Source organism: Lepisma saccharinum, chromosome 8, assembly GCF_977018435.1.
Source record: "Lepisma saccharinum chromosome 8, izLepSacc3.1, whole genome shotgun sequence".
In the NCBI taxonomy this organism is placed as follows: Eukaryota; Metazoa; Arthropoda; class Insecta; order Zygentoma; family Lepismatidae; genus Lepisma; species Lepisma saccharinum.
Window position 1 is genome coordinate 64,307,136 of NC_139236.1, and position 27,624 is coordinate 64,334,759.

Genomic DNA, 27,624 nt, shown 5'->3' on the forward strand with positions numbered 1-27,624 from the left:
ACACCAGAATGCCACCTATCGCACTGCTGGAGTTTCACCTGATGCGGCGGAACACACAGCGCAACTCCAGCCGCGCGCCGCAAACCGCCCGAGGCACGCTCCGCCTTCGCGTAGCTCTCGCCCCGCCCACGCTCTCCTGACGTCACGTCCGGTGGCGATGTCGGTGCAACGGAATCCCTGACGGAGCGGTTAGTTGAACTCCGGGCTCGGAAGGTGCACGGACAATTTCGAACGGCGGCGTCTGAAATGGATAGATCCTTGGTCCTCCTAGTGTTTCTGGGACTGTTCCACGGTGAGTGATTGTTTTTTGTTTTGTGCTCGGTCAGTTGGCATCCCTGCCGAAAAATCCTTACATGTCCTCCTCCGTTTTGGTTTCCTTGACACACAGTTTGCCATTTTTTTTTACTTCCATCTTATTTTCCTCTGAGAATTAGCCATGCAAAGCCTCGGTACCGGAAGAGAGAGACATTCGCTACCCCCTCTAGTGGTGATTTCTGCAACTTCGAATGGAAAATGTCAGGAAATGTGACATAACAGTGTGATGTGACAAAATGTGTTGTGTGAAATTCAAGAAACACATCGCCGAATTTCTCTCCGTTTTTTTCTTTTTTAATCTGAAGAAGTTGAAAAGTGTCTCGCTACGTGACGTGCATGTACGATTATATTTTTCTTGTGATTCTCCCCATACCCTCACGCAACTGCATCGTAGCACGCATGGACATGTTCCCACGCACCTGAGAGGCTCATTGGACGGGAGTGGATCCTCCCCCTGAGAAAGTGTCAGCGACCGATGGGAGATGCACCTTGAAGATATGCAGTGCTATGGTGGTGTAGAAAAAAAATGATACGGAATTGTGTGGTGTTGTAACTTCCGACGTAGCAACTGGAACCATGTTTCGCGAATTCTTCACCGACAAAGTTCATTCCTTGCCCATCTAACCATTATGCCAACTGACATTTCATTGTTTTTTCCTCTCTAGCATTACTTTAATCCAAGATTTTGAGGAAACCTGTTCCAGTGGGGCAATCTCCCACTAATGCACTCCGACATGATGGCCAATCTTGTATTCAGCTAGAAAATTTAATACGTTCCAGACACGATAATATAAATAAATTAAAAATTACTTACTTCGAATGTGCTTCAATACCCAATCGGTGCTCATTGAAATAATTAAAGCATCCTTAAATGCTAGTGAGCCTTAACGTTTATTCCCCTAAAATAGATGAAGCATATTACTTTTTCATTTCTTTTAGACAACAAAATATTAATTAATCTATTGTTATACTGTAAGATTCAAATTCTGAAGGAACTTTCCCGTGAACCTGAAAACGTCAACATTTCACTCTTTCTAAGTCCGTAGTGACATCTATCAACACACATAACAATTATCCCATTTTCTTCGCCGCATCAGGTGAAACGTCTTTACAGATACCGTTATCATCTGAAGACAGAGGCGTGCCCAAAGGGGAGTGGGGGTGGTAGAGGTCATAACCTCCCTCTGGCCCAGTATTCCTGAAAAAAGAACATCAAAGGCAGGAAAAGATGGCAAAATAAGGACTATCAAAAAATTATAAGTAACCCTCACCCCTTTCGAAAATCCTAGGCACGCCACTGTCTGAAGAAGGCACTGAACTAATGTAATCCGCGACTATGCCAGGTGGCTTTTGCTCCCCTGAAGATGGTGTGAGCTGCACCACGCTCTTTTCGCTTCTCCATGAAACCATTGGTTGGGAGGCTGAGAAATCCCAGAGCTACTTAGAACAGGCGAACGCCGATAAAACTTGCCACAGACTCGAAGTCTCTGCATCGGCATTGAAGTCCGACACCTTGCCTCTGTCCATTAAATGATATTGCTGCATTTATCCCGTAACTCGTACAACATATTTCTTTCATAGCGTCGTTTTACACCAGAAACTGGAAATTTATTTGATTCCATATTTCAGAAATACTGACAGATTCTCTGCTGAAGTGAATATGTTAAAGAGAAAAAAAAAGTGGAGAAATGTGTAACAAAGAATAATAACGATAAAAGTAACGCAGAAGTAATGTTATATCAAGCCTTACTCTGAAATAGATACTAACACAGGTATCGGAAATGTAACATGTTACTGTTATTTACAAATATTATTAAGACTGCCTTCTAATACGTCTCTGAATGTAAGTGACAATGGTTCTTTGTGGTAACTGGACGGGTAACTCTTCAGATTGCTTTATGATATTTTTTAAATTCTCCTAGCAGGAAGACTAATTATCGTAGAATTTTGGCAATCATTGTCACATGAAATTTGAACCTTCCTTAAAGTAATGAGCACTGTTTGGGTTTCGATAAAAAGTTATTTATGTTGAAAAGAACAACTTAAAAATTACCTTACGCAAGCATGCGAGCATCCAATGGACAATGTATTTTCCGTTGACAAGCGACTGTAAGTATCGTAGACTAGTGTGAATTAATGTAGAAGTAAATCTGATCCTTAGCAGAATGCATTTAGGGATGAAATCTCAATAAAACAAAAGGAACTTCGACCATTCGACTTTATCCGTTGTCTAGTTGCACTAATTTTACTTATTCTAATACCACGTTTCAAGAGAGTGCCTCTTCTCTGTACTGGTGAACAAATTTATTTTTGCCGCTGGTGAGGATTGAACTTACGGTAGACTTATGATGTGAACCAAACATGGTACGCTGACCTACCTCAAGGCATCCTCTGGAATTCTATACTACATTTTGCTACATTTAATTTGCCATTCTACACATTCCTGAGCAGAAGATGGTGCCATGTTTGGCTTGAAATCCACACTGAGATGGTTTAATTTGATTTGTTATTTAGCGTCGAGTTTCTGCCACTTTTGGATAATCGCGACATGAGCATGTGTGATGATATGATGCCATTGATGAAGGGACACTCATAAAGAGCACCCAGGTCGGGATTCGAACCTCCGGACCCCTGACGTCGTGTGCACTGTGCTAATCACTTCACCGCGGCGGTCGGTTTTTGTGCCAGGGCTAAGATACTTGCTTTTCACTTTTCTCGGTATCAAATTTGGTTTTGTGTGTGTAATAGTCAGTGGCGGCGATGGGATTCCAAAAGCAAGGTGCCAACACGGAAGGGGGGGGGGGGGGCAAAGAGTATATTTCCCTTTATATATACGGTTTAGCATAGTGCGTGGGCAAAAGTAGCTAAAAGTGGGGGGCAACCGCCGCCGCTAGTATTAGTAGTAGTGTAATGTTGTTCCGTTTAATTCTAAGCGATCCATTCGTTTTCAAGCTTTCCTGGGTTTGACTTAAGATGACCGGGCCCCTCTCCGATTTTCTTCATATTTGACATACTTACTAATTGAGGTCTGCTAATGACGAATCTGAAGTTAAAATTTGTCGGAAACGTCTAGAAATTGCAAAATAATTGCGAACCATTGACGCTAGCCCCACGAACCATTGACGTGTGTTTAGTTTAGTTTCGGTTAGGTTAGGCAAACCTAGTTAACATTTGGTGTCGTGGTAGTATCAGGATCTAGAAATTGCAAAATAATTGCGAACCATTGACGTTAGCCCCAAGAACCATTCACGTGTGTTTAGTTTAGTTGCGGTTAGGTTAGGCAAACATAGTTAAAATTTGGTGTCGTGGAAGTATCAGGAATATATATATTTCCTTGTGAAACAAAAAATTTCGCGAAAATCGACGGTTTCCATTCCGAAAACTAACGCCTTATTTTAGCTTATTTTGCAATTTCTAGAAGTTTCCAACAACTTTTATCTTCAGATTCGTGATTAGGAGGCCTCGATTAGTGAGTATGCCAAATATGATGAAAATCGGAGAGAGGTCCGGTCATCTTAAGTCGTTCCCTTTCCTGTGGCGCCCAACTTCCCTTCCGTTCAAAAAGTATTGGGATATTTCAATTTACTTCATTACTAAAATAAGTAGCAATAACTCATTCAGTTTCAACTTGACTAATTGGTATTATACGAGTATGTTATGTTATTAGTTGAGGCGAAAGGGAGCAACATATTACTGTAAATTATAAAAGTAGGATTATTCCTCAGCTAAGGGGGCATGTTAAGAAAAACTGCATTCTTGCAGACTAACGAGGCTCAGGCGTCTGGACTCGGCCAGCATAATCCTCTGTGGAGCTTGTATTGTGTCCATGTGCACTGGCGTACGCAGAGGGGGGCTGAAGGGGCTACAGCCCCCTCTGAAATTTTGAAAAATAAATATTTTCAAACGATAGCACTAAAAACTCGGGAAAAACCAAGAGTGATAAAGCAAGCCCCATAAAACGACCCTCAGTTGCCATTTTTGAGAGTGGAACGTTCTGAATAGCTATACGAAATATCTTATTGTGCATGCCGCCCACTAGAAAACATTGGGTTTTTATAAGTTACAAGAATCTCAAATTCTCCCTTCCAAGTATCATGATATTAATGCACACCATATTCGCTATTTTAAATATGTTATTTACTGCTTTCAATACGCAAATATATAACAATAACAAATATGATAATAACATTAACTCGACAAATTATTAAGCACGCTGTATCTCCACGGACCCTTATAAGTTGGCGCCACTGAAAGCATCCACCTATATAATCCCAGCCCCTCCCGAAGAAAAATCCTGCGTACGCCAGTGTCCATATGCGTTTCCGGTTGTCTTTCATCTTATCACTTTTCTTCCCTATCTTCGCGATTAGCCAAGAGTGGCAGAAAAGAGAAGTAAATACAACAAACCAATCAATTAGTTTATGCTTTCCGTGTGTGTTTCTTGTTCTATCATCTTTCCTCACTACCGGTTAAAGAAATATGCTCACCTGAAGACGAGAGAAGACTCTCGAAACGCAGTAAGAGTAGGAGCACTCATCAATGAACAATGCCCAATAACAATCCACCCTGCGCCTTCTCTTAATCTGAGTCCCTGTTTTACGAGCTGCACTTATCTACTTCCAGATTTTCTTTCTATGCGCCTGCAGCACTTAACCTTAGTGCATGTTGCAATTAGACCATTAACTTGTAAGTCATGTTCGCGCTGTTTCATTTCCTATGCATATGAAACTTTCCTTTCTTTAATTATTACTCGTACGAGTATCAGGAAACATAAGGCAACGAAACATGGATATAATCTTGTAGCACGACCTGATTTACATCAATCTGCATGCGAAATGTAGTGCAAAAAATGTTTACGTCTAAGGCAGCCCGTACGATTTTTTCTGTGTGGGAGGAGGGGGGGGCAGCGGTGCTTTTCCACAAAGCATCCCTATGACAATTTTCATAGGCACTTGGTGTGCTACCTTTCACGGCATCCCTCGTCCATGTTTTTATGCTATAATTTCACCATTCGAATTCTTCCAGCAAGTACCCCCCCAAACCATGCGGGTGCCCTTGCTTACGCCACTTAAGAACTTTCTCGACTCGTGATTTTGGACTGCATAAGAGTTCAGTTTATTTAGTAAGACATATTCACAAGTAGTACCGGTCTGTAGAATGTTTTGCTTTTATCTGAATGAATACTTAATGAATTGTGTACGTATAGAATTCACATCTTCCTTGATACTTTCAATCCGCTTATATACATTTGATATTGTGCATTGAAGAACAGTATTTTCTCACAATATAATCCAGCGATGTCATTTGCCTCGTCTTCGTTGGACTTCTTGATGTCAATTATTGTATTTACTTATACGACATCATCTAGAATTGTATATTTCTCTGCCCCCTTGTAATAATCACTTATGGGTTCTTGTCGTTAGAATTGAATTTGTTTTTAAGTCCACCTTATGCAAATATTGACTAATTGGGACTGTACCTATAGTTTAAAGTGGGATCCGTCCACATCTTTTGTTAGAGGAAGTGCCATCTCACGTTCAATTTTTGTGCGTCATTTTACAGATAAAAAGAGAGGGCATGTGTGTGATCGTGTTAGATGTCCTTTCATATGCCCATACATAGTTCCTTAATTATGTTATTCTTTAATTTAATTCTTATCATGGCGTAATGCAAAGGCATGTCGAAATAAGGAAATTGGAGGTCAACCCCTATCATATTAAGTTAAATTCAGTCTTTGTTATTAGGAAATAAATTGGCCTGTTCTGAACTTCGCAAGGCAACACAAGTAAGAATCGTTACTCTTTTAAAGAAAGGAATTCGATACCGTTACTGACACGGGAACTATTGAAAAATTAAAGCGATGTCAAGTTACTTGTGCTACGTAAGTCTCCAATTCTGCCCTCGGGTTACTACTGTGGGATGGGGAGATGGGGAGGTTTAATCAGACAAGACCGAGACAACATATTAATACGCAAGACGAGAACGACACCGGAGCCTTCAACACTTAGAGAGACTTCTGCAGAAAACAACTGTTTTATTTTGCGATGTATTCAAACATAACAGGTGCTCTGATTACTACAGGTGGGTTATATATTTTGTTATCGTAACCACAAAGTGAATCCATTAGAGTGGCAACTGTGAACCTGTATATTGTGGTTGCAAAATTCAGTTTTTTTGAGTGTTTCTTTAGCGTGGAAACGAGACGGCAATCATAAAAACGTTATTATTAAAATTTGTTTACCGCAGTGACCTCTATACGCTGTGAAAATTTGTGCCACTCTGCATATGTAGCTTACTGCGAGACCGAAATGAGAACGAAGGCCTCCAGGAATACTTAATATAACACTATCGCCATGTAACCAAGAAGTTCCGTGTTTGGTCCTTGGTGGAGGCACATTGCACACTTGTTCACAACATACTTTAAACTGTAGCATCAGTTCCGATTTGCATATCTGAGCATTAAGTGGACTTTAACTTTGACTCGATTTTTATTTAGCTTCGCTTTTCTGCCACGTTTGGCTAATCGTGACCGGGGATGAGTGATGATATGATTAAATTGATGACACTTAAGAGCACCCATGTCCAGGCCGGGTGGCGTTGTACCGCGCTTCGGCATATTTAAACTTTGAAAAACAAACTAACTTTGAGTAAGACCGAGACACACCTTATCATACACGAGACGAGACTTAAATTGTCAACTTTCGACATCAAGATTGAGAGTTGGAATGCAGGCCTAGCCATGAATGTGATTTTCGTGAGCGCCCTTCAACAATTTAATCTAATCATCAGCAATCTCCATCGTCGCGATTACCAAAAAGTGTTAGAAAAGCAACGGAAAGTAACAAAAATACGAGACGAGACTTGGCAGAATCTTGTCTCTGTACTAGTATTGGGTGATAAATCGTCTAGACCATATTGAAAAAAATATCGTCCACGCGATATCAACTAGACGATATATCGTCACGATATTTTGGAGATATATATGTGTTGTGAGTATCCTTTCAGCAATTTAATCATATGGTCAATCATCCTCACCGTCGCGATTAGTTAAAAGTGGAAGAAAAGCGACGTAAATAACCTAAGTCTATCAATCAGTACTACCCCTATGGAGCTGTTTAAAAAGAAAACTCCTGGCTATCAAAGGCAAGCTCGTTGTGATAGAACCTTCCACAACGCTGACCCATAGAGTACACTTAACCTTGATACGTTCACGGCACATATAGCCACTCCAGCAATCCTGTCTCTCCTACATCGTGATGCAAGCTGCACGAATGACCTCTACAACACACTCCGCCCAAAGCAAGCCCCACAAAAGTGCAGCAGCGGATAACGGTAAAGCCTTGGATGCAGCGATGCATGACTGGTTGATCACCCACTTTTTTTCTGGCGTTGCGTCAACATCCAACACCGTCGAGTGTGGACGTCCGCGGTCGTCTTGCCGTGACACGCGAAGGCAAGGGAACCTCCCCTCCCCAAGTTCCTCCTGTTTCTCACTGAGTAGCGGTTTCAGGTGAAAGTGCAAGATGGGCGTCTTTACAGTCGTTTCAAGGTGAGACGCATGAAGAGCGAAAGGAGCATATGAGACACACAACCACCAGCACGGTCTCTTCGTCACTCAACTATGACTAATGTTTACCTTCTGAAATGGTGTTTTTGCTGATACGTATATTTCAGATAACTTATTTTTTACAATTACCATGGTTCTGGTCTTGAGAACGTTGTGGCCTTTTCAAATGCAACAGGCACGTATCTAGAAATACATTTCGGGGTGTCCTACCAAATGTCTCAATAATAATAATAATAATGACAATAATATATTTATAATTGTTTAATTACATTAAAATAATATTAATTCAATATGTAAATTAATATTGTATTGTTATTGTTACATTAATATGTAAAAAGAGGTAAAGGACTAGAGATGTAACAACACACATTCATGATGTAGCTTACGTGTAGTTAAGATCGCCAAACGTTGTGTAAAAACAACTGCCCTGGCAAGGAAATTACTGTCAAATAGATAAAGAATTTAATATTTCTTGAGGAGTTAGATTCAATTAACGAAAAGTAAAGTTCCTGATTAATATTTTGTGGATATTATCATAAGGAGTAGTGCATATATATCTTTGGTAATGTCCTTCCATGCCGTATGATCCCAATTCCTTACTTTCCAGTAAGTTAGTCGGAAACAAATTATTCTGAATTATGCAACAAATGCTAACAAGTATATTTTGATTATTTAATTTTAGTACTTGGTTTTTCGGTGGAAGGGGGTTCGGACCCCCCTAAATATGTTCCTGTTCATAATGCAAGATTCCTTCACCGCTGCCATTGGAGAAACAAATAACACTTTGTAACGCCCCCTCGGTTCGATCCACACGCACACACGCCCTCACGGCACAACGTTGCAGTTGCGGTAAAAATCAGAAACGGGCTTGACTGCAACGTACCGGGTTCGACGTTGTGACGGGGAACATTATTCAGTTTTACCCATGATGGTAGCTCTTTTCTAGCCGGAGATATGAGGTTCTTATACACTCAGGGTTCGGGTATATATATATAATGAAAGTTAGCGTCGACGTAAACAGTTTATTACACTGGGGTGAAATTAGATATCCGCACAAAGTCACAATATCTCCTGATAAGATTTCACTGCACTTTGTCGTTCTTGAAGTTCCAGGTTCGAATCTCCTCTGCAGAAGTCTTGGAGAGGGAGGACAGGGACCATTCAATTTTTCTCCAGTGGGGAATAAAGGACCTTATTTTTCTTGTATGGCATTGGGACGCCTCTGTGCTGACTTGGGGACAATAGGGCATTAATTAAACGACTCAAGGAACATTTAAATCTGCTTTCCTAGTAAAGAGTAATATCAACAAAGCAACGGAAATTTACTGTAAGCTTACAAAGAATAATGCTTAGTTAAACTTTATTTACTTACTTGAATAATGCTAAACTGAAGGCAGTAATAAGACACTGCTCGTTTTTCCCTTAATGAAAAATTAACTAACGATGAACATCACCCTTCGTATAATCTACCTGGTAGGCCAAGAAATATTGCTATCGCTCGTATAATCTACCACAGTAGGCCAAAAGATGACGTCATTTCTGCATCGACTGTTGTGAAATGTATAATCTACTAGTAGGCCGTCTCCCAACAGTAAATATGTCCACGAGCTAAACCGTAACCCAATACAATGCGTATAATCTACCTGTAGGCCGCACAAGGAGTACGTTTCTGTTCTACAGGCAGGCCACACTGTAGGAGGTTGAGCTTGAAACAATGCGTATATTCTACCCGGTAGGCCGAGAAATATTGCTACCTCTCGTATAATCTACCAGAGTAGGCCACACTGTAAGAAGCCCTCTTGTATCCCTAAGCACCCGTGTGCTTGCAATGCTGGGCTATTTGCGGGAGCAGAGCTCGACCATGAGTCGCCGAAGAGTCAACACAGAACTGGCTGGCCGGGGCAGCGTCGCTGCTTATATACAATTCCGAGCGCAGCGCCAGCGCCTCTAGTGGATCCTCGTGAACTACGAGAGCGCTGCTTAACATGAGGTGCCATCTATACAGTTTAATAATGAACTATTATAACAATAACGCTCCCTAGTGAGACATGGTAGAACTACGTTCTCTTCCAAGCATAGCAGTGAAATCCTATGCAGAAGCGATAACACAATAGATAAGATTATACAATGCTATTCAACAATGACAATAAAAGAATAAATGCGTAACTTGTGGCGATCTCGCAGGATCGTTGCAACTTCTCACAAACCACATCTATATGTTTACAATGACTTCGATTTCACAGCTTCCAGAGAATAGTTGTCTCATGTCATACACCACATCCGTTGATGCGAAATAAAAATTTGACTCTTTGAGTATTGGGAAAGATTGAACTTGTATGTACACTTCGCAACATCTTATTTGACCGCCCCGAAAGAATTCTAAGTCCCAAAATCGTAAACTTAGCAACATTGCACTTCAGCTCCAGGTGAGAGTAGCCAACTTTGAGTAAGTCCTTCCACTAGACGAAAAACGCTGCAGTGATAGGTTTTCAATTTAACACTTTCCATGAATTTAGAAACCATAAACCGCTATTATAATACACAATCAAAGAGAAATAATAAATTGGAAAAAGAACCTTGAAGGATATTTACGATTCTGCTTGCTCGACTTAAATTTTGGGGGTTTGAAACACTGAATAGAGTTTTTCTCCACCTGGAGGAAATTGCCATCAAGTTTGTGCAGAAAGAAGCAAATTTGTGAGGAGTTTATGCGACATTTTATTTACAATACCTTGCATAATATCGAACAGTTCTCAAAAACATATATTTTGCACGACTTGTCGAGAAAATGAGCTTGAAACACAGGAAGGTGGGAGTCTTCATAAACGTCAACATGTTTTTAAGAGTATAACGTCATTAAGTTGACGTAGATCAGTCAGTTAGGCGCTGCTATCCTTATTTTTCATCAAGCGTGAAAGGTAGCGGGTTCAAATCCCACCCTCTCCTCTTTCTTTTTTTCTTTTTTTTGTTTGCTGAACAGATACCGTTGATATTAGAATATTTAAAAAAATGAATCCGATGCACATTTGAGAGACGTCCCTTCTGCGCATATTTCCCCTTAGAAGTTGGAGATTTCCAGGATTTAAAGTTAAAACTTTTCTTTTTTAGTTATTGTTCATATGTTGTGTTAACACACACATCATGAATAATTCACACATCACATATATGTATTCAGGATGCAAAATGTAATGTTATTTAAGTTATGTATTGTTTGTTCTTCACTGACACCTAAAATATTGATTATTTAATTTCGATATACTAAAAAAAGATATACAGTTATGTTAAGTAGTGATGTAGTGCAGTACTGTAACGAAGGAGAGCGTTTAATGAGTTCAAATTGCTAAGATTGGTAATTTTATGTCCGTTCCTTCGTAATGACTGTTGTCAATCCCCTCACCACCATCTTACCATGCGTCTAAAAATAATAGTAAATCGCCAATTAACATAAGTAAATTGTTATTGCGACGGAGGCCGATTCGATAAGAAACTACTAATAAGTATTTATATAGTGAGTGACAAAAAAAAATTCAAAACCTCATAATTATCGTTAATTCCTCACTGCTTTGTATCTAAAATGTTTGTCTCCTTTGAACAGAAAGTACGAGTATCAGATATTATAAACTTTCCGCACTAACTTTGCAATATTCGAAACCACCATTACAGACTTAGCTCTATGTAACTTGATTCTGCGCATTCCACATGGCATGTGACTTCCTCCTATCATCGAAATAACTTTCTCTTACTATTTCCTTTCACCTCTTGAAATACAGAGACCAATGTTAACTTCTTAGCACGGTGGATAAACTTTACACCCAACGATATACTCCTGAAAAAAATCCTGCCTAGAAGGAGAATCGAACCTACGACCTCCCTCGTAACAATCAAGCACGTTACCTCTTCTCCAGGCAGCTCATATTAAAATTTGCTACCAGTTTGAAGAAACCAATTCACACATAATGTCATACCTCATGGCAATTTTCATGAGGAAACGAATTCAGATAAAATCGAGAAACGCTGAAAGGGAAAAATGATGAACATATCTATTGTTGTTTTGTCAAATTTTGTAAATTGTGTAAAAATTCCGTGTTTTGAGAAGTATTTTGTTGTTTGTTTAAAGTAGGAACAGGAGAGCGAAAAGGAGTCATTTGAACCAGACCCCGTTTGACAAGAAACTTCAGCTTTTTTCCAAAGACTGCCCTCCCCCTCCCCCCACCTTGCCCCATCAGTTTTGAAACCCAATCGCCGCCACTGAGCATGCATCGCATAAATATTTACAGTAATATCATATAATATTATATTACGTTATTAGAACACTTCGTACTCGGTAAATAAAAAGGAAAAAATAATAAGGAAAGGGTGGGATTTGAACCTACGATGTTTCGATCTTGACGAAAACAGTAAAAAAACGGAAGTGCTGTCATCTAACCAACTACTCCAGGAGATTGCTAACAGAAAGCTCAGTAAAACACGTTAATCTCGTTTGAAGCAACATTGTGCCGGAGTTTCGAACCATTTTTCGCCAAGAACCAAGGAAAAGACACACTTTGCAGAATCGTTTGGTGTTGTGCAAAGTATCTTTACTAAACATTTGCATAAAATCATCATAAATTTGCTTTCTTGCATTCAAATGTGACGGCAATTCTTTCCGGGTCGATGAGATCCTGTTCAGTGTTTCACAATGCACATACATTTTCCTATTTTCAAATTTAGAACGAAGAGTCTTGAAATATTTTCAACATTCGTATTTCTACTTAACATTTTTTTGTCTACTCATATATTTTATTACTGCTTTAGGGTATCTTTAATTTATGGAATGTGAAAGAATGGAAAAATATTACGAGCGTTTTCATTCAGGAAGAAGAAATGTTGCAAAGTTGGATACTCTTAGTTGGCTCTGAAGCGCTATGCTGCCAAATTTACGAATTCCGGACTTTGAAATTTTTCAGGGCGGTCAAATAAGATGTTGCGAAGTGTACAATGCATGGAGTGATAGTAATGTAAATTAAAACGCAAGGAATATGGCTGCCGTTGTGTGGTACTTCTTTGACTGAAGCCAAGTATGTGATGTGCATTCAGGTGAGATGGGAATGGGTTTCCCTTCTCACACCGACATGGAACACACGCAGTGATGCCGAAGAATTTAGCCCACAACTACGATTCTCTGTTTCTCTTTCTACTCTCATTCTTTTTCTAGTTTTATTTGTTTCTTTCTTTTCTCATTCTCTTTCTAGTTTTCATTGTTTCTCTTTCATTCTATTCTAGTTTTCTTTGTTTCTTTCTTCTCTCATTCTCTTTCTAGTTTCCTTTCTTTCTTTCTTTTCTCATTCTCTTTCTAGTTTTCATTGTTTCTTTCTTCTCTCATTCTCTTTCTAGGTGTCTTTGTTTCTTTCTTTTCTCATTCTCTTTCTAGTTTTCATTGTTTCTTTCCTCTCATTCTCTTTCTAGGTGTCTTTGTTTCTTTCTTCTCTCATTCTCTTTCTAGTTTTCTTTGTTTCTTTCTTCTCTCATTCTCTTTCTAGTTTTCTTTGTTTCTTTCTTCTCTCATTCTCTTTCTAGGTGTCTTTGTTTCTTTCTTCTCTCATTCTCTTTCTAGTTTTCTTTGTTTCTTTCTTTTCTCATTCTCTTTCTAGTTTTCATTGTTTCTTTCTTCTCTCATTCTCTTTCTAGGTGTCTTTGTTTCTTTCTTCTCTCATTCTCTTTCTAGTTTTCATTGTTTCTTTCTTCTCTTATTCTCTTTCTAGGTGTCTGTTTCTTTCTTCTCTCATTCTCTTTCTAGTTTTCTTTGTTTCTCTTTCTACCTTTCTCTCTTTATTTTCCTCTGTTGTTTGCTCTTTCGTTCCCTACTTTCTATTCCTTTCTACTTTTCTCTTTTCCTTATTCTATTTCTGTATCAATTCATCTCCTTCTCTTTCCCCTTGTTTTTTCTCTTTCTGTCGTCCTTCTTTTTCTCTCTCCACCTCTTTGTTTTTATTTATGCCTCTTATTCTTTGCTTTTCCATCTTAATTTCTATTTCCTTTTCTCCTTTTCCACTATAAGTAATTCTGAAAATTTCTTATATACAGTGGGTGGGCTAAAGTTATGGGCGTATCCAGTGGGAAGAGGAAGGGGAGGTACTGCCACTCCAGGAAAACGAGTGCTGAGAAACTCCATTTGGCTTTGGAAAGTAAAACAAATGTTATCCTTTTTCAAATAATTGAAAATAAGGCATTGCCACAAATGGGAAGTATATTCCTTGCCCTCTCCAGGAAATGTTGCCTGTCCCTGAAAAAATAATTATTTATCCCCCCTTCCCCCAGAAAAGTCTGGGTATGCGCAATGGCAAAGACTATTTCACAGTGGACTCGTGTCCAACTCACCACTCGGTGACGAGGCTCTGGAACGGAAGCCAAGTCACAGAAACATACTGCTGAAATAGCCAACCGCTTCGCTACAGTTCCATAAAAATCGCGAGCCTTTTCACCACGCATACCGCACGGAATGTGCCCCCTCTCTTCCCCCTCCCCCTCCGCAACACAACCTCGACTATCGATTGGAAGACGTGAAATCTGTGTGGTAACATTGTCACGGCTGCAAAAGCCGTTTACGCTAATCCTTGGGCACAAATCGTTACTCCTAATGGTCACGGATTGTTGACGTATCACTTCGTGTTTTCTTTGCCTATCGACCGGCTTCCGCTGTTGGCTTTAATCTTCCCCGGGCAATGATTAATCGATGCGTCGTATGGGGCGGCGGGAATGTTAATGGGTTGACAACAGTAACCAGCTATGGCCTGGCCACACTTGCTGGTGATTGTGCGGAAGTTAACATTTAACTTATGGTTAGCGATTTAAACCGGTAAAGTTCGAAGTAAACACTAGACTAACAGACGGCGCTGTTTGTCCTGTTGCACTGAATGTTGGATGAGCGAACAAATGAATGTGTTCAACCGAAACCATTAAGCCTTACAGTTTCATATTGTGTTATGACGTCACATTGAGCACCGAATGTTAGGTACTGAAGTGAGACCGATGTTATTGCCTCTCCATGGAAAAAAGTCCTCCGGTGGTCCATGTATGTCCCTTGAGCAAGCTGTTCTTTTGAAACTTTTAAACATGTTGTGCTAAAATCAAGCGAAAATGAAGCAAGTTGCTAGAATTCTTCAGTTTTATTGGCATATTATCATATATGCCTACTAAAAGTTGATCAGGATTTGATTCTTGGGCTAAATCATGCATGCATGTTTCTTTATTTTCAACATCGCATCCCCTAAATTTCATTCCGCACCCCATCAGCTCCCCGGCGCCGCCGCTGTCCACTTCCTTTCCATTTTCTTCTTGCAGCAGGAACCACAGATTAGATATATAAGAACGGTAATGATCTGTGGTAAAAAAGCATAGTTCAATTTGTCCAGCACCGTACAACAAATCCGTGTTTGGATTTTAGAAGTAAACTCACTCGAGCGTAGAAGGAAGTTGAACATAAAAGTGACCGAACACTTTTGTTTATAATATAATGCAGTTGGTATAAATATAATGTAAATATGAACAATAATAAAGAGTAATTATATTGCTGTTTATAGTGCTGGAGTAATTTTAAGACATGTCGAAACAACGCCACGAAATAAAACTATACATAGTGCAACAGAAACACATTGATGAACTAAAGTGCGTCATTTCATTTGGCCTTTGCCAAGAATCAGGTTTACAGTTTTGGTGCATTTGCGTATATCGTTTGTAAAGGTAACACCGAAGTACATCATATTATCATCCTATCAATTCATGCGTTTTTTGATGTACCTTCCTGCATCTTTCTCTATGATGCACCTAAACATTTGGTTTGAGCTGTAGAGTTCATGCATTTTTTTGTTTCAACAGATGCATATACTTTTCTGAGTGTAAAATGTGGACTATTCTTGATAGAGATTATAATTCTTGCTCGACAATCAACGATTCAATGTTCCAAACTTAACAACTCTAGACAGACCTAGATTTATGGCCTCAAGGTTAAAAATGTCAGTTATAACTTAAAGTCCAAGTTATGTTAGACAGTTAGTTAAATTTTTAAATATTTGTAGCAGATTTCAAATACCTATTTTTAACGCCTGTTCGAATGATTTTTTTCTTCCATGATGACCCTTTGCACATGCAGTGGCCCAGTTCTGTAGCCCCCAAGCTCCGCTACATCCGGGCCATTCTGTGGCCGTGGTATGGCGCCCGTTTTAATTGAGTTAAAAGGGGTAGTGTAATAACTGCAAAAGGTATTAAGCGCGAAAGGGCACAATCGCGAAACGTAACGGAAGAATAAACGCGATCGGAGAAAACTGAAAGGATTAAATGCGAAACGGATTAAGCGCGAACGGAATAAACGCGAGAGAATAAGCGCGAACGGAATAAACGCGAGAGAATAAGCGCGAACGGAATAAACGCGAGAGAATAAGCGCGAACGGAATAAACGCGAGAGAATAAGCGCGAACGGAATAAACGCGAGAGAATAAGTGCGACGGAATGAACGCGAGAGAATAAGCGCGACGGAATGAACGCGAGAGAATAAGCGCGATCGGAATGAACGCGAGAGAATAAGCGCGATCGGAATGAACGCGAGAGAATAAGCGCTAACGGAATGAACGCGAGAGAATAAGCGCTAACGGAATGAACGCGAGAGAAGAAGCGCTAACGGAATGAACGCGAGAGAACAAGCGCTAACGGAATGAACGCGAGAGAATAAGCGCTAACGGAATGAACGCGAGAGAATAAGCGCTAACGGAATGAACGCGAGAGAATAAGCGCTAACGGAATGAACGCGAGAGAATAAGCGCGAACGGAATGAACGCGAGAGAATAAGCGCGAACGGAATGAACGCGAGAGAATAAGCGCGAACGGAATGAACGCGAGAGAATAAGCGCGAACGGAATCAACGCGAGAGAATAAGCGCGAACGGAATCAACGCGAGAGAATAAGTGCGAACGGAATAAACGCGAGAGAATAAGTGCGAACGGAATAAACGCGAGAGAATAAGCGCGACGGAATGAACGCGACAGAATAAGCGCGATCGGAATGAACGCGAGAGAATAAGCGCGATCGGAATGAACGCGAGAGAATAAGCGCGATCGGAATGAACGCGAGAGAATAAGCGCGATCGGAATGAACGCGAGAGAATAAGCGCGATCGGAATGAACGCGAGAGAATAAGCGCGATCGGAATGAACGCGAGAGAATAAGCGCGATCGGAATGAACGCGAGAGAATAAGCGCGATCGGAATGAACGCGAGAGAATAAGCGCGATCGGAATGAACGCGAGAGAATAAGCGCGATCGGAATGAACGCGAGAGAATAAGCGCGATCGGAATGAACGCGAGAGAATAAGCGCTAACGGAATGAACGCGAGAGAATAAGCGCTAACGGAATGAACGCGTGAGAATAAGCGCTAACGGAATGAACGCGTGAGAATAAGCGCTAACGGAATGAACGCGAGAGAATAAGCGCTAACGGAATGAACGCGTGAGAATAAGCGCTAACGGAATGAACGCGAGAGAATAAGCGCTAACGGAATGAACGCGAGAGAATAAACGCTAACGGAATGAACGCGAGAGGATAAGCGCTAACGGAATGAACGCGAGAGAATAAGCGCGAACGGAATGAACGCGAGAGAATATGCACGAAATGGAATAATTCGCGAAATTAAATTTGAACACCGGAATAAGCGCGAATGGGATTAAGCGTGAAACGAAAATTCAGTAGAGGAGTTAGCGCGAGAGAAGTAACCGCGAAACAGATTAAGTGGGAAACCAAAATCGAACACAAGATTAAACGCGAAAGAAACAAGCGGGGTATCAAAATGCAACACCGGAATAAGCGCTACAGGAACAACCGCGAAACTGAATAAGCGCGAAAATTCAACTTTCGCTCTTAATCCCTTTCACGGTTGTTCTGGCGATCCATTTAAAGTCGGTGTTTTTTGAGGACGGGAGGGCAGCATTAACCACTTAAAAATCTTCCGCCGCCCACCACTGAACTTTATACGTATACACGCCACCATAGCTGATATGAAGTTTCGAAAGTTCAATGTATTGAATGGAATACGGTCTACGTCGAACCTTCCCTTTATTGAACGACTCACAATTAAGTCTTGGTCCCCCTTCTAATAGAACCCTCTTCACTGTTTGCTCTGGAGTGCAAACAATCCCATCTATATTAAAACCTGGTGGGGGTCGCATCGAGAGGAAACACCAGTGGTGTCTGGGGTCTGGTGGATCTCTTGACCTCGGGCAAGCGGTGCCGGGGAAGGCTTTCAGCTGTTAACCCCCCCTCCCTTTCGCTTCCTTCCCCAGCTGAAGCCTTCAGGTGTAATTGATAGAATTCCATGTTCTATGGTCTGGCTTTACCATGTAAATCTCGTAATGTGCATACCATCTAGAAATTCTTGCATGAAATAATATAAAAGTTACATACAAGTCGTGGTGAAGATGCTACTGTAGCCAGAGGTTCTGGGTTCGAACTTCGGTAACTGCCGTTCTTCGTTGTTGCTTCTTAGCTATTTCATCAATTGTTGACTCATCCCAGTCGTCTATGCTAGGAATAGACATCGAAAGTTTGAATTTGTTGTTTAGCGTGGCTTTTCTGCCACTTTTAGCTAATCGCTACGACGAGGATGAGTGATGATATGACAATCAGTGGCGCAACCACACGGGGGGCCATTGCCCCCCCCCCAACCTTGGACGGATATAAGTTCTAGGGGGCAAGGTGGGCAAACATTGACGGCCAAGTGTGCCTGCAGGGACCAATTACCGCCCACAACTTCAAATTTTATGCAAATAAAAATACTTTTCCTTAAATTTCCTGATCGCTTCGCTCGCCATACCGGCTTTTCTTAGTCTTATCAAGTTTAGGACTGTAGTTAGGGGACGGCGGGAGTCGGCTCTGCAAGCCGAACGATCTAAATGAAAATAAGTTGTACAATTGATTGTTTGATTTGGGGTTTTACGTCCACTTTACGCACAGAAAGGCTAATCGGAAGTGGACCTACAGTTTAAAGTGGGATCCGAACCACTGAGCCATGTGTCTTCACCGGCTACGGTGTTACCACTACACCATTGGGGAGGCAGAAAAGTTGTAAAAGAGAGAATGCATTGGCGCCCCGTGAAATTATTTGCACCCTATTAAATCAATATTGATTTCAACCTGCAAAAAAAAATTAGATCCAAAAATTTTCTTTCTCGCTTCGCTCGCACTTGTTCTCTGTAATGCATTGTAAATTACCAGAGAGAGAAATAAGACTTGTCTTGATTGATTTTTCTTTTAAATGCATGAACAATTGTTTTGAGGAAAGGAGCATGCACATTTCAGAGACAATTTATATCATTTTTACTGTTGGTTTATTGTGAGATGAATGAATTGAATGTGTAATGTATTTAAGTAATATATGTTGTATATAATATGTATTAAAAAAAACTTTGAATACGTACACAATTTAGTGTCCACGTTGCTCCATGTTGCATAATGTGAAACATATATCGTGCATGAAAGTTATACATGTTAATGTAAAAAAGAATTATATTTGGAATTCATTTATCAAGCATTTTCTGTCTTTGAAAAATAGTTTGTGTGCTTGTTTTCCATTGTTAATGTGAAATTGAACGTGTTGAAAAAATAATTCAAATCGTTTGTTCGAATACAAATGCTTGAGCACCAACTTCTACCCCCTTTTATATAATTTACGAGGGTAATAACGTGTTTGATACTACTACTACTACTAATACTAATAATGTTGGTCCCGGGTTCGAATTCCGGCTTTAGCATGGATGTTTGTGAGTGTGCATTCATCATATCATCATTCATCCCCATCTTCGTAAACTAGCCAAAAGTGGCACAAGAAGCGAAGTAAAATAAAGCAAATCAATAATAACAATTATTAGTATTATTATTATAAATAAATTATTATTATAAAAATATTATATTATTATTATTATTATTGGTACGTTTATCCTGGTATTTGCCCCCCCCCCCAGACAAAAATTCGTGGTTGCGCCTCTGATGATAATGTAGAAACTCGCACAAAGAACAACCATGTCCAGGCCGGGATTCGAAACCGGGATCCCTGGCGTCGTAGCGCGCGGTGCTAACCACTTCGCCACGGAGATCGGCTTTATGGCGACGATGAGGATGAAGATATAAACGTAATACATTTGAGACAAAAGAAACGCAATACCCTTGCCTTAGACAGGGTTCGAACGTAGCAGCATCGTCGAGAAGGATGGGGGCGGGCAATGGCGGCGATCGGGTTCCAAAACTAGGGAGGGTAAGGTGCCAAAACTGGGGGGGAGGCAAGGACAGTTTACTTTCCCCTTGGTAGATAAAGTTTAGCATAGTGTGGGTGTAAAAGCGGTATAAGGTGGGGGCAACTGCCCCCCTCGAACCCTCTAATTGCCGCCACTGGGGGAGGGAAGTTGTCTATTAGATATTCTTTGGAATAAATCAATTGAATGTATTTGACAATCCACCACATTCACATACCTCTTCTATACATTCCTTTGTGTCTTGCTTCTCGCTTAGATTTTTTCCATTACAGAAATCTTAAGTAACGTTCTTGTAAGGTCTGACGTTCAAGTTTTTACTAACCTTATCTCGTGATCTGTTTTTTCGAAAACAGATCACGGGAACACTACCAAACCACACCGGAAGAAGATATACGCAGCGGAAACAGTAGACAACGGAATCTTAGGTAATCATGAAAACATTCGAAAACCTACGCGTGCTGATTGAGTCAGTATATATCCGTTGCGTACTAATTTGACGATTTGCTTCCTTCCAGTTTTTCCCCTTCAAAAATTGCTTCCTCGCAGGAAGGGCAGTGTGCATCCTGTAGATGCTTTCTTTGTCAAATGTCAGTCGCTCTGTTGACCGGGAATTCCTTCAATTGTTGGAATAATGTGGTAATTTGGGACGTTGATGATTGTACAGGATATTGTCCAGGATTTTCTTTCAAAGCCTCAAAAAAGTCAGGGGCATTGTTGAAGAAGGTGTGGGTGAGCTTTAGACCACTTTGAAATAATCTTATCTTACCCAAATAGTTCAATGAGAAATTTACAAAAGTCCCATTTCGATACCGTCAGTTTATTCTGCTGCAGCCTGCAGATCAGTGTTGATGAATCGCAGTTGGAGAGAGGGGGTGGGGGGACTAGAGTAAGAAAAGAGGAAAAGCACTTCCAATTTCGTAGTAAGATGAAGCTGAATTGAACAATTTAACGTTTGTACTCGCTGAAACATTTGTATTACAACCTGCCCTCAGGTATTTTACCCTGGTATAGAGAAGAAATTTACATATTTGTGAAGAAAATTAAAATTAAAATAACTTAAATCATTACAAGTAAACAGAGCTTGTAATCCAAATATTTCGAAAGTTAATTTCCTTTCAGAAAAATTATGTGGCAGTGTGTTGCATTATAATTTGCCAGAACTATATGAATATGCCCTCTATGATCCACATTTTGAAATTATTGAATGGAATTCTTAAACGTGTCTGAAATTTTTACTGACTTTGATAGCGGTTCCGATTAATCATTTTTGGTTGATATTAATAATATCGGAAATCGGATTCGTCACAGCAGGTATAAAGTGAGTTCCACTCCTGGATTATCGTGTATTTGTGCTTTCTGACACACAACTAGACGGGGTAAAAGTATCGAATTTGATATTCTTCTCTAAACCTGCTGTAATATTTTTTCACTTAAACAGTCATGGGTTATAAAATATATATCTGTTAGGAGCATAAGTCTCAGGACACCTTATCAGTGTTTTTCGGAAAGGGGGGGGGGGTGGAATTGTAAAAGTGGATATTACACAGAGGATGAAATATTTTGTATTACAATTTTTGACCTTCGTATTAAAAGTTGTTCAAAGACAAAAATGGTAATCGGGTTATTTTAAATGGGTTTTCATTTACCACTTTAGTTTTTTCCCGATTTATTTGCTGCTTTCATTCGAGAATTTTGATTTTCTCAAAATTTCGAGAGGGGCTGTAGCCTCAACAGCTCCCCCGTGCGTACACCAGTGGGCGCAGGGCGCAGGGTTCGTCCCACGAACAGACAAGAACAACTTTATACTTAAACGTGCCGTTACCAAACTCATTTTCATGGGCTATTTTGTGGTTTAATACATGCGACCATTTCTTCATTTACTGTCTTATACCCCCTTTAGACGAAAGCATTTTTCGTAATATTTATGCCATGACGAAAATTCTACCGTGTAAAGTGAGAAATTTTATGGCATTTCAGATGCCATGGCATATTTCATGGCATTTCTCAAGGATAGGATCCGTCCTATTTTCGTAGCATTTTTCGTATCTTAACCAATCAGAAGCTACCTCTAGGTCACGAGTGCAGTTGTAATGGCGGCCACGTGAGATGTAAACAATGCATCACTTCGCATTTTTAAAAGCCGATAACTATTGAACCGAGAGGAATAACGTTTCGTATTAAATGGTTTTAGGTACAATAGAATGGCGCTGCTTAAATACATACTCTATAGCGTTTACTCTACACGCACGGAAAAATATTTTAGTTGTTTCAATTGTAAACACCGTGCTCTCACCAAAGATGGTGTAGCTCGACGGGCCTTTCGTGCTGTATGTATTATACATTGTAATCGCAAAAGATAACCGAAATGTTATACGAGAAATGCTTTCGTGTAAACTACTATTTGCTATACGATCTTTGAAACATTTACGTAGCATTTATGCTAGCAAAAATGTTAAGCAAAATGCTTTCCTCTAGAGCCTGGTGCTAAACTTTGGAACTAAACTTTCCATTTGTGTCAACTGCAACGAAATTAACAACAACCAGAAAAGACTAATGCAAGAGTTGAATGGTTGATAAAGTGGGTCAAAGCGGGTTAGTAAAGCCTTGCACGAGGCCTACTGGCGAGCGAGCCTATTTTCTTGCAGACACTCCTTTCGCAATTCCATTTTACATGGTGTTCGAGCATGTTTGACAACATAAAGAGTCGTACCACTTTTCTGCATTCTTAGCTGCTTGCAATGCGGAACAAGGGTAAGACTTGAACCGTTGAGTTTTGTTAACTCATCCTATTCCGTTCTTCCTTGACCAGACACTATCAAAACCTTCTTCCTAGACAGCAAAATCCATTGGATATTCACACTCGCCAACAAACACCGAAACCACAATGTAACAGTAAGAAAGAGCATTATTTCAAGCAACAATGGTTTCAACAATTGCTGTAATTATGCAATATGTCTCCATTATTAAACGAATCCTTAGTTCCGCTGCTTTTAAACTTAATTATGCAAGCAGAACAGCCGTTAATTGTTTCGTATACGGCACTTCCTTGTACTTATTGTCGTGTTTAGTGTTTCCATTTCAGCTAATGGTCTTGATAAATTTGTTTCTAACGTTAAAAGGATTGCTTCTTTACGGATAGAAGGAACGCAAAGACAGGGTGACTAATGTCATCTCCACCAACCCGCGAGTTTTTCATTTGAAGGACGGTGCAAAAATATAGAGGCGAGATTTTCTTTAAAATCTTTGTGTACCCCCGTTACTCTGTACCCCTCGACCCTAAATTTTTCTACACTGATAGAAGTTACGGTAAAATTACAATATTCTACCGTTAACATGTAACAGCCTGCCTGCTAATTTTCAAAGACCGGGAAACAGCTTTTTTGAATTTTTTTTTTTTTAAATTTAAATTGGAACATTTTTCATGCATAGAGATAGATAATGATTATAAATTGCACCACAAATATATTTTTTAAAACTGAATAATTGTTATTACATTAATAACAATGCCTTTTTACAGTATAAAGTCCCATGGTTTTTGTTTTTTAGTTAGAAGGAAGAGAAAAATTGACGGTCGTGGCCTCCCCGATGGCGCAGTGGTAGCGTCGTCGCCTTGTAATCAAGGGGTCCCGGGTTCGATACCCGGTAGAGGCACATAGTGGTTCGGATCCCACTTTAAACTGTAGGTCCAGTCCCGATTAGCCTTACTGTGCATAAAGTGGACTTAAAACACAAACTCAAACCAAATCAAACCAAAAATTGACGGTCCTAGACCATAATTTCTTTAGCTTTTTACAGTGTATAGTCAGATTCGGATAATTTACATGTTTGCAATAAATCAGAGATCACACTATTCTTGTATTCTAAAATATGCGTAAAAATTACAGATCACATTTATGAGGATTAAAATATATTTTTAAGCATTTTTGAACAGTAAACAAGAAAACAGGAATGAAGGGCGGGGATATTTTATAATGGAGGGGAGCATTCACGTTCAATTTCAATGCAAAATGTATATCTGGAGGAAAGCATTGTTTAACCAGATTGTTATTGTCTGTTGAGAAAAAGCGGACTGAAAAGTGAAGTGAAATATTTTTAGCTACGTTTTCTTTTAAGATTTTCTTCCTTTTCCTCTTTCTTTCCATGATCTCTCTATTTCTTCATTTCTCTCATTTTACTCTGATCTTTTTTTTTATCTTGTATATCTAACTTTATCTCTCTCGCAATCTTTCTTCCTGTTTCTGAGGGGTATAAGGGTGGTTGTACACACTGACTGTATTCTTGTAGACTAACGAGGCTCTGGCGTTCGGACTCTGTGGGGATCATGTTGTGTCCTGTCCACGTACGTTTGTGATTGTCCTTTCATCAATTAGGCCTCCCTGATGGAATAGTGGTAACGTAGTATCACTATAATTAGGGGGCTCAGGTTCGATATCAGGTGGAGTCACATGGTGGTTCGGATCCCACTTTAAACTGTAGGTTCTTCCCAATTAACATAACTATGCATAAAGTGGACTTAAAAACTAAAAAGAAAGTAGAAAAGAAGTCCTTTCGTAAATTTCATCGTATCACTATTCATCCACATTTTCGAAAAGTGTCAGAAAAGCAAAGTAATACAATTCAAACTCAATTCATTTTTTCTCTAGTCTTCACTCACTCTGTTTTATATTTCTATCTCTAATTCTTCTTTCTCCCTTTCTGATCCTTGCTCCACTCAAAATGGTTCTGAAAATTTTGTCTGTAGGCTATTCGCATGGGCAGAAGGGGGGACAAAGCCTATTTCATGGTGAGCTCTAACCCAACCTCTGGCAACGTCCGTTAGGCAGACTGTGTAGGTAGTCTCTCTTAAGTCTGAATCTTATTAAAGAGACGACATAAATTACAAGTGAAAAAGATGCTTTTGAGGTCCCAGCAGCGTATATTCTAGGCTAGTTAGGCTATCTGCGAAGTCTGAAGTCTAGAGACTAAGATACGGGAGAAAAATCGATCAGAAATTGTAAATATTATTCATATCAGCGAGATGATGATGCTGATCCTAGAGTTGGCAACCTGATTGCCTATGAGTTGGCAACCTGATTGCCTATGAGTTGGCAACCTGATTGCCTATGAGTTGGCAACCTGATTTCCTATGAGTTGGTAATTTTTTTCTTCTATTCATAGCCTAGGAGCACGTGACATTGTGAGATAGCCCACATCTTGGACTCAGTATACGCTACTGTGAGTTCCATTGTACGAAATCTAAATTTTGCAAGTTTTGAGGCTGGTAGATAGCATTCCTACATTTACCAAAAAACCTTCGTGACTCTTGTCTAGAGAATGGTTTCCTTCATTTTGCGGTACTCGAAAGTGGAATTCAGTCACGTGACGGTTGCAGCTAAGGTTGAACATAGTCAGAAGTGTGGTACAGTTAAGTTCGAAAGCTGGTACGACGATATCGGCAACCAAGTTGTTTCGAAGTAGGTCAGGGTGCGAGAAAGAGGTGATGCGATGGAGGGTTCGGCAGAATGTCAAAACAATGGCTGAAGGTCTCAGAGAACGCAGTTTCGTATTGGAAAAAAAGTGACAATCAGCGAATAGTACGTGAGAATTGCTGTTCTGATGACTTGTTACTGGCATTTTGGATCTTTTCTTCTTCATTTGACAAGGCCGGCTCCAGCGAGAGAGCTGTGACACGGTTGACCCAAATGGAATCATGAGAGTGGCAATGGCTTTTGAAGGCAATTAAGTTTCCTTGCAGATTTCCAGCGCGAAAATTCTTCAGTTTCCAATTCTAACAATGATTTTTCTTCTGGTTACACATAGAACCAAAAGTTTATCAACTTGGCATTCCAATATTATGTGTGTGACATTTTACACACAAAATGTAAAGTTCTAGACATGAAATTGGAGTAAAATATTAATAAAGAACTAATTTCATGGAATTATGAAGTACTTTGTGGTCTCTGCTAACAAATAAAAAACGCTTGGGTATGATGACATAGCCTGAATGCTTAAAGAGCGTTGTGTGTGTGACGCTTTAAAAATGCAGAAAAATTTGACTTCGTTTGTCTGTGAACCATATTGGCTACGGATGCTAATAATTTTTGTTGGTGAAAAATGCAAATTACATGCATTCATAAACATTTAAACCTTAATGCAAATAAAAACAATAATTTCCAGACTCATTTATTTTTATTTACATGGAGTAGACCACTTTTCGTGGAATAAATATTTTGACTTAGGATACATCGTAATACAGTACACCCCAGGAGAAATTATGCAGAGAAATGTGGTCGAGGGGGGGGCGGGTTCAAAGGGGCATGTCCCCAATTTTGTAACCGTGATAACTTCCTCAAAATGTCCAGATTTTGATCTGAAATTATCATACCTGAATCTTCGAGTTGCATTTGAGCGAAATCGGCCAACACGTTTCAAGTAGGCTATTAAGCGACGCCAGGCCAGTGTGGGGCGTTACCCCCACACCTCTTATACGCCTTCATGGCGTGGTGCTAAGCACAGGGGAAAACTTTACCTTTTTTCTTTTACTTTTAGGCCAGCGGTTTTCAAATTTTCCTCTTTCAAAAAACCGCTAGGATATTCCAAAATTTGAAAAAAATTAGATATGCTTAGAAATCCTTCTAGACCATTGATGTGAATCTTCATGTGGTTAGCTAACGTCGCTGGTTCGGATCCCACTTTAAACTGTAGATCCAGTCCCGACTCTAGGTCTTTTCTACTCTTACGGCGGGCGCTCTATATGCTGAGAAGGAAAGTGGAGAGCGGGGAATACGCAGCAGACCAACCAGACAACAGCGGTGGCGCCGAGAGTTACGACGTCGAAGGGAGGAACTACTATGTACACCTCGTTCTACAGGCTGCTGCGTTTCTTATCGCGCTGGATTCGCCGCTTCCCATTTCCCTTGCCAGCATATAGAGCGCCCACCGTAAGACTGGAAAAGAGTTTAACAATTATTCTAATTTAGTTTAGTTGTTTCAAGAGTAATTACTGGAAACCCCTTCCTTCTCCTCCCACTGGGAATTTTTGAAATATCACACTGGTTCTCGGTCTTTGATGCGAGCGGTTCTGATAGAAGCTCCCAACATTTTGCTGTTGACCTAACATCGTCAAGAAAGCAAAAATCCAAAACAATTAGGGAGCTGCTTTGAAGCAATAACAGCGGGATTCCGCCTCGAAAGCCAGCAAACATTGGGACTCGAAAAGTCGATGTCATAGTGGTAACGTCCTTGCCTTCTAATCTAGGGGTCCCGGGTTCGATACCCGGTGGAGGCACATCATGATTCGCATCCCACTTTAAACTGTAGGTTCAGTCCCGATTAACCTAAATGTGCATAAAGTGCATTCAGAACAAAAAGTCAAACTCAATCGGGCAGGCTGGCCCTTCAAGGGCTGTTAGCCAACGAAGTTTTATCTTTATCACACTCCTGGCCCCTAATTCAAAGCCATCGACGTCTATGAACGTTTATTATGAATCAC

The 27,624-nt window shown here is 40.1% G+C and overlaps 1 protein-coding gene across 3 annotated transcripts in view; it reads left to right on the forward strand.

The window, feature by feature from the left end:
* The first annotated feature begins 203 nt into the window (after positions 1-203).
* The window catches only part of LOC145991068 (protein Skeletor, isoforms B/C), a 306,612-nt gene continuing 279,191 nt past the window's right edge, over positions 204-27,624 (forward strand). For all 3 annotated transcript variants that reach the window (XM_083126786.1, XM_083126787.1, XM_083126788.1), the window contains exon 1: positions 204-292. In XM_083126786.1, the coding sequence (XP_082982912.1) occupies positions 247-292 (46 nt within the window). In that variant the 5' untranslated portion in view covers positions 204-246. The remainder of the gene's footprint in view (positions 293-27,624) is intronic.